General features: G+C 40.0%; 1 protein-coding gene across 2 annotated transcripts; it reads left to right on the top strand.

Moving 5' to 3' along the window:
* The first annotated feature begins 323 nt into the window (after positions 1–323).
* LOC122975119 (ras-related protein Rab-19-like) lies at positions 324–7457 on the top strand. Of its 2 annotated transcripts, none has more exons than XM_044343345.1 (5): positions 324–600; positions 871–1654; positions 4096–4279; positions 5208–5311; positions 5403–7457. In XM_044343345.1, the coding sequence occupies exons 2-5, from the start codon at positions 1460–1462 to the stop codon at positions 5592–5594; spliced, it is 675 nt and encodes a 224-aa protein (XP_044199280.1). In that variant the 5' UTR covers positions 324–600; positions 871–1459; the 3' UTR covers positions 5595–7457. The 2 variants fall into 2 exon arrangements, with proteins under 2 accessions (XP_044199280.1, XP_044199282.1); XM_044343347.1 differs by lacking the exon at positions 324–600 and adding an exon at positions 613–770.
* The last annotated feature ends 320 nt before the right edge of the window (positions 7458–7777 follow it).

Raw genomic sequence — 7777 nt, 5'->3', positions numbered from 1 at the left:
TGATATTATGCAGCATGGGAAAAAATGTTGTTTTAAGGGGGGGGGGGGGAATTTAGTTTTTTTCTTAGGGATGTTGTAACATCCCTAATGATAGAAATACCATGTGTAAGCAGAAACTCTCTATTGACATTAAATCTGATTTCTAACTAATGTTCATCATCTGTTCGTAACCTCCTGTTCCTTGTTGGCTGTCTGAGTGGGGCTTTATTCTGCCAGACCACGTGGGGGCGTTGCTTAGGTGTTAATACTACATATTGTACATTCCTTTTTCCCTTAAACTGCAGCATCACCGATAGCAGTTTTGCCCTTAGAATCTTGTGGTCATTGTTGTCTTGTTATTACTTGAAACCTCCAAATAACATTTTCCCCTACTGACAAAACTTGTACATATGCAGGTTCTATATCTGCTCATTTATTATTGTTATCCTGAGTGGAACATTGAAATCTAAGTTGCCATTTTATGACTATACCACTATTTAAAAACATGTATTGTCCCAGAGAGTCTGTGAGGTCTATGAGGTTAACTGAGATCCTTATAAACTGACTGCATTTCCCACAATCCCTCAGCAGTAAAGGGGCTGGGCCACTATTCCAGAACAGGTAGGGCAGGATTCTATTGTTTCCACAGGTGCTTTAAAGAGAGGAAGAGAGAGAGAGAGAGAAAGAGAGAGAGAGACAGAGAGAGAGAGACAGGAGCCTACTATACAAGTCAATAGGACCAGGAAAGACCGGTGGGGCAAAAAAAACTGAAATGTGTGAAAGAGAAGCAGGTGGATCGGACAGCACCCTGGAATTACTGATGAAACAGCAGTTTTTCATCCTTTTTTACTTCCTGTTTTAGTTAAAGAAAATTCCTCTTTTCATTGACAGACAGCTCACCAGAACCCGTGCAGGAGGCCAACAGTGATGGGATGTGTATTCACGCTTTCTGTTGCCAGGGGCTATGAAGTGGGTCAACACCTGAGAAGGAGCTGAAAGGAGCAGCAGCAGCAGCAGCAGCAGCAAAACTGAGACAGTTTTTGTCCTGCTGAAAGAGTACAAGAGGGGAGAGGCAGGCAGGCTGAGCGAGCAGGAGACACAAAGCAGAAAGAATTGGAGAACACAACTGAAATCAGGCACACTTACTTACTGTTGCTTTTAAATTTTGAGCAGCACCATTTTTTTTTTAAAGGAATTTGCATCTCGACAAACTTTCCCACAACTTCAAACTGGTTTTACAAGCTACATGTGGACTAACCTAACTAAATTTACTCTGCTGTTAGGAATCTAGCCTGAATGAATGAATGAAACTTCTCAAATAATAGCATTTTGGGTTCCATTTCCCATCCTTTAAAATTCTTATTCAAGCTCAAGGGTGACTTAGCATCTCTCAGCTCAAAGGCCAAACATTCCTTGTGATCTACAGGAGAAGTCATTTCCTCTTTTCTCACACGTTCAGAAACTCTGCTCTACCTCCGCCATGCAGACCCCAGGACCTGAACATGACGATTCTTTTGATTTCCTGTTTAAGATCATCCTGATCGGAGACTCTAACGTAGGGAAAACCTGTGTGGTTCAAAATTTCAAGTCAGGGATTTTCTCAGAGAAACAACAGAACACCATTGGGGTGGATTTCACTGTACGAACCGTGGATATTGAGGGGAAGAAAGTGAAGGTTAGTATGTAGTGTGTTTAAGCATTTGTGTGTGTGTGTGTGTGTGTGTGTGTGTGTGTGTGTGTGTGTGTGTGTGTGTGTGTGTGTGTGTGTGTGTGTGTGTGTGTGTGTGTGTGTGTGTTTGTGTGTGTGTGTGTGTGTGTGCAGTGGATTTTGTGGACATAAAAACATTGATGTCAAAGAACATATTTGTATGTGGGGTCTGTCAGGGTGTGTGTGTTTGTTGCAGTGATGTTAAAAACATCAAGCAGCCAACAGTAAAACCCTGAATGCCAAAATACAAAGCTGCATACATCTGTGCAACCAGCCGTAGGGGGAAGTAGAATTTCAGAATTTCCATTTTAAAATAAAGTCAACAGAGTAGATAAAAAAACAGCTTTAAAAAGAGTTTTGACATCTTTATACATTTCAGAATTGATAGATTTCAGAAACACTATCAAAATTGAGCATATACCTGCATGTGACTGCAGTTTAATTTAAATGTAAAGATTTGGCATTCAGAAGGGCTAAAGAAGGACCATAAGAGGCCAGAATTCTCCAGTGTTTACTGCTAAATGCCTTGATCATTATCATGGAGACTTGCTGGTGTCAGTTGGCTCTGACAATGACAGGCTGCTCAACATGGTTGCAGGCATTTTGGTGAACTTTTGAATGGAAAGTATGAGAACAGTAGGAAAGTAAAGGTAATTATTTGTCTTTAAGAATAGCAATATTTTCTGAGTGAAACTCCTGTCAAAGATGTGAAAGGGGCCAATCATGTGTGATGGACTTTTCAGGGTTTAGGAGTAAATCACGCTACAGTGTTGTGTCCCTTGGTTAAAATGTCAGTTAGACTCCGTCCAAAACAAGTTAGACCAGCTGTCAGCATGAAGGACCCGTACTTCAGGTTTCTCCACTCTGTGTTTTGTGCTGACAAAAACAAGCCTGGAATAACTTTTTTTTTTCTGTATCGAGGCAGGAAAGGAACTAAGTGGTTTAGGTGCACTCTGATTGGTTCTGTATACATCAAAAGTCAACATGTCACCACCTGATTAGTGGCTATTTACAGTGTCATGTATTCACTACTAAAATCGGATTAGTCCCACCACTGCTCACTTGTTTGGGAAAAACAACAAGGAGGAAAAAAAACTACTTTACAAATAAAATTAGGCTTGAACGCATTTTATTTCCAATACTGAGAACGAACAGAAGGGCTTTAGTCTGAAATCCATTCAACATTTACTTAAACATATTCAGGCAAATGGTTTATTTTCCTATCACCTCTCACTAATAAACTGTTCGTTTACTGTCAGGTGTTGTGTGTAAATATGCCCAGAAAAAGCACTTTCTGTAATGATATATCAAAATTTAACACAAAAGTCTCACTGTTCTCTCACTAGGTTTATTTGTAAATTTGTTATAGCTATGGGCAAGATAGAGTCTGTTACACAACACACACACACATACATACATAGAGAAACACACGTATAGTAACTGTATTGTTCTGTGGATCAGCCAGTTAGATGGTTGCAGGATAAAAATTCATGGCACACTTTATTAAAATCAACACATTATCAACTGAACATAAATGTGGGACAGAATATTCCCTCTGGTCTTTCTGTCTTTATGTTTAACATAAATATAATGTCAGACCGCAGGCAGGCTGTTAGCTGCATCTAACAGTCTAGAAGCATTACATTTTAACTTTCGAATCAACAAATCACAATCATTTTAAGCTTGTAAAAGTAACGTGATGAGTTAGATTACTTGGTAATTTTAAAGAGTTTGGGGTTCAAGCAAGTCAAACAAAATGACAGTTCCTGTTTCTGTGTTTAACTTCAACCCCCAACTAACATTTCAAGCCTGAGGCTGTATATTTGAGCCACCATGTTTAAGACATTTCACTTCTGGGTTTCTTGGGTAATCAGCAGACATTAGTGTGCAGGGTGATGGTTTCCTTGAATTTCTGGTCAAAATGAAGGTGAGTTCTTGTAAGTTTCTTTGTCTGTTCAGTTTAACAAAGTGAATCAGTCCACTCCCTGCTGTTTTTTTAGTTTTTCTGTTTGTACATGAAGGATTAAGCATCATTAAACAGGGAAGAAAGCACAGGACCTGTTTAGGAAGATGATCTGGTTTAGAAGCTTATTCAGTAAAAGTAGACGTGGTTCAAACCCTTCAACACTGCTGCTGAAAACAAACAGGTTGAGCTGACGAGTCTGAATCAGTTGCTATGGTAGCCGTTACCACACTAACACGTGGTCTGTGCTGTCAGATGCTCAGGGACTATTCTGCAGTGGGAGACCAAGGAATCACTATTTCCCCAGAGAGAGTGTGTGTGGTTTGTGTGTGTCTGGTTTTGCGTGTGTGTAAAGCATACATCCAGTCATTTATATTGCAGTCATATAGCTGTGTGGATGTTGAAGCTGATTCATTGTTTTCACGTGTGTGTATGTGTTTAACAGATGCAGGTGTGGGACACAGCAGGACAGGAGAGGTTTCGTACGATCACCCAGAGCTACTACCGCAGCGCTCATGGCGCCATGATCACCTATGACATCACACGACGCTCGACCTTTGACTCGGTGGCCGAGTGGATCCGAGAGGTGGAGCTTTATGGGGCAGCCAATGTGGTGCTGGTTCTCATAGGTGAGTGTGGGTGTGACTGTTACACGTGAGTGCGTGTATTTTTGAGTGACTTGTGCACAAGGACATGTGGTCAAAATAACAGGAACATCTGAGAATATGTTGTAATAAGAGTGCACCAAACACAGTAGGTGTGAGTTTAACTCAATGGTCATTTTTTAGGCTGTTTCTGGTGTTGCTGTAGTGAATTGGCTCATATTGTCAACTTTCCTGGTTCAGATTTTTTTTTCTGTCTATCCAAGTAATTAAGTGCTGAATGATTTTTTCCACTAGCTGAGGTGTTTCAGTTGTCAGGGAATACTTTGATGTTACTAACACTGAACAAATGATTTCTTCCCAGGACACACTGGATGTTGTTAGAGGTAATAATTTGAACTTATGCTCACAGGTGTGGTTTTTTAAATGCCTCTAATAGCATAGGTGGCAGCAGTAGAATCAATATTTTGAGAATGTGGTGGATATACGCAAAGCACTAAATGTAAGAATCAAACCAGGGTTTTCAAGTCCACTCAGCTCTTTTCACTCTTGGTATGACAATTGCACTCAGCCATGATACTTTATATTGTTTTGTAGACCAGTCCAAATAAAACCTCATAATCTGTCAAACAGAGGGAAAGAATTTAAATCAAAATTTAATAATTTTCTAACCAGCTTTTGTGTGGTTAAAGTGACTTTAAGCCCAATTTGGTTTCTTTGGGTCTGTGACTAATCCTGTTGTGCCTGTAGAAAATTTAAATTTTCAAGTCAATGGATCAACTTTGTCTTTTTGTTTACACTGTTGGGACGATGGAATTAGCATGTAAATTGAGTGCACTGGTAACAAAACTTTAGCAATACAGACTCTGGTTTGGAATTAAAGTTGATTTTAAGTTTAACTGGTGTCTTGAGGTGTTTGTCTACATCTCCTAGTTCCCTGTTTCTCTCATTCTAGGTAATAAATGTGACTTGGAGCAGGAGCGCGAGGTTCTATTTGAGGAGGCCTGCAGTCTGGCAAAAGACAGAGGCGTCCTAGCTGCTCTAGAAACATCTGCTAAGGTAATGAGTATACTCATGCACATAAAGCACTCATAAGAGAAATTGGGTTTGGTTGAAATTGCAAACTAAAGTTCCCCTTTCCTGTGTCTAGGAGAGTCAGAATGTGGAAGAAGCCTTCATGATGATGGCGAGGGAGCTGCTGTCTCGTAATGGCCTTCACGTCCAGCAGGGGGACGTGGAGAGCAACAGCAGCACACCCAGAGTTCTCCTCAGGGCCAACTCTCGGCCGGTGAATGGTGCCGGGGCCGTTTACGCAACACCAGAGAAGAAGTCGTGTTGTTGAGGAAGAAAAGTGATGGAATATGGAAATAAAGAGTTGACAGTGGATGGATGATGAGACGGGGGGTAAAAAAGAGGAAGATCTTGAGGATACATAGATGCATGGATATGGCTGGCAACGCCTCAAGAACCGAGGAATTCTGGGCCATTCATTGGAAAGTATTGAAAAATCTTGAAAAAAAAGAGTACTATTCTGTGGCTGATGACTTACCTGGTGCAAATAGAATTGTTTTGTACCACAAGGACATAAAAGTCAATGCAACAACCAGGCATGTTTACTAATGGGGGAGTAAAAGACAGTGATCAGTGGTGATGGGTGTGATCAGTGTAAGGGGAAGGTTACATTAAGCAAATGTCATTTATATCAGCCTTACCTGCACTGTTTTATTCCCCTATTTAATGTCATGTCATCTGCACAAGATGCTGTGAAACTGTCACTACTCCTATTTTGGAAATGTTTGCACTGCCAAAAATGAAACAATGAATGAATGTAAGCAATCTAATATCAGATACAGCATATCAGAAACATTTACAAACTAATGCATTAATACAGCAGTTAACACAAAAAGTAACATCATGTGAAACAATAACAATAAAGTTATGTGCTGTTATCCTTAACACAATCAGTGCAATTAAGTACAAACACAAAACAGCTCAATATCTGGTGTGTTTTTGTCAAAATGCTGTAGTCATAAAACTTATTATGAAGCAATTCATATTATTGTAGTTGGGTGAGTATTTCACCCAGGTGAGTTCATGCGGTGCCTCTGTGATGAGCTGTGATCCTCTGCTGCTCTGCTCTGGATGAGACTGTCCTGGAGAACCGGTGGGCTCAAACCTGCTGAAGCCAAAAGACTGTGAATTATTACTTTTTTGTTTGACTTTCTCTTGTTACAGTTATATGCACAGTGATGTCTCACATTGTTATAAATGTATTTATAAGGGCGGTTAATGTGTTATTACATGGATTCCCTGTCTGATCAGCTCATACAGTATGATGAAGGAGCAGAAGCGAGGAAACTGTTGGCTTGCTTCCTTGCTTTTCCTTAGAAATTGGTGTTCCATACAGATTTTGGTGGAAAATTAAAGGAAAACCCAACATGAAGTGTAAGGTTTTGGGCCACTGCGTGCTGTCAGAACAGTGTCAATGCACCTTGGCTTAGGTTTAACATGTCTTTTAAGATATTACCGGAGAACACTGTCTAACATGTCAGTCCAAAATCCTATAGGTGTTGAACTGTGAGATCTGTTAACTGTGAAGGCCATAGCATCTAATCTGTTCTGTCACACATACTCTGTAACTGCACGTCGATGCTCATTGGCTCAGACAATAAAGACCAAATTAATTTAAAACATCTGAGAAGGCAACTAAGAAACAATCAACTGCTTCCTGTTTGCATGCAACCCAGTAAACAGGAAATGGGTCTAATCACCTTGAAGGCCAAATCATGCCAAGCTCACTGTAAACACAGCAGCCAAACTAAAGGCTGCTGTACTAAACTAACTACTAAACTAACTGAAAAGGCTTACAACATATAATCTTTCTTGGTTTATTGCCAAGTTTGCAGGCATTATCTTAACACCAATCTAGAGGTTATTTAGCTGAACTCAATCTGCCTCAATATTTATTTATTCGGGGCAGTGCAGTCCAAGCTAAAAAGCAAGGATTAGCCAGGTCAGTGATAAAAAATGAAAATGTGGCTCCATCTGATAAGCAATAAATGATAAATCTGTGACCATAAAACCATTTTATTCCTCATTAGTTAATTCATTTGAGTGCCAAAGAGTAAATTGTAATCTGGTCTGTCTTTCATTTCTTTTTGATTTGAGTACACATGACATTTGTCTTGGGCCCCAAAATATAAAACACAGACAACTAAAATATAGAATGTGCATCATAAGAGAGATTCAAGTTTCAGAGAAGGAACACGGCCATTGTGCATTGGTTTCCAGTCCACTGGGTGGCACTGACTGATCAGTGAAAGCTGTGTTTTCCTGCCTTTGGCTTCCAAAAATATAAAACCTCATCCACAGGACCTCATCCAAATTCCTTGGGTGCATGTAATTTCTTTCTTCTGGTGATATGTAGCCTGTGAACAGCTTTGTTGTGCAATTTTAGGTGTCAGTCATTTGTTCACATTCCAAAAGGAAACAAAAGTCATGGCACACCTCCAAGTAAAGTGAATC

The sequence above is a fragment of the Thunnus albacares genome, chromosome 23 (genome assembly GCF_914725855.1).
Source record: "Thunnus albacares chromosome 23, fThuAlb1.1, whole genome shotgun sequence".
NCBI lineage: Eukaryota > Metazoa > Chordata > Actinopteri > Scombriformes > Scombridae > Thunnus > Thunnus albacares.
The sequence above is the reverse complement of the archived record's forward strand: the minus strand, read 5'-3'. Positions and strand labels throughout refer to the sequence as shown.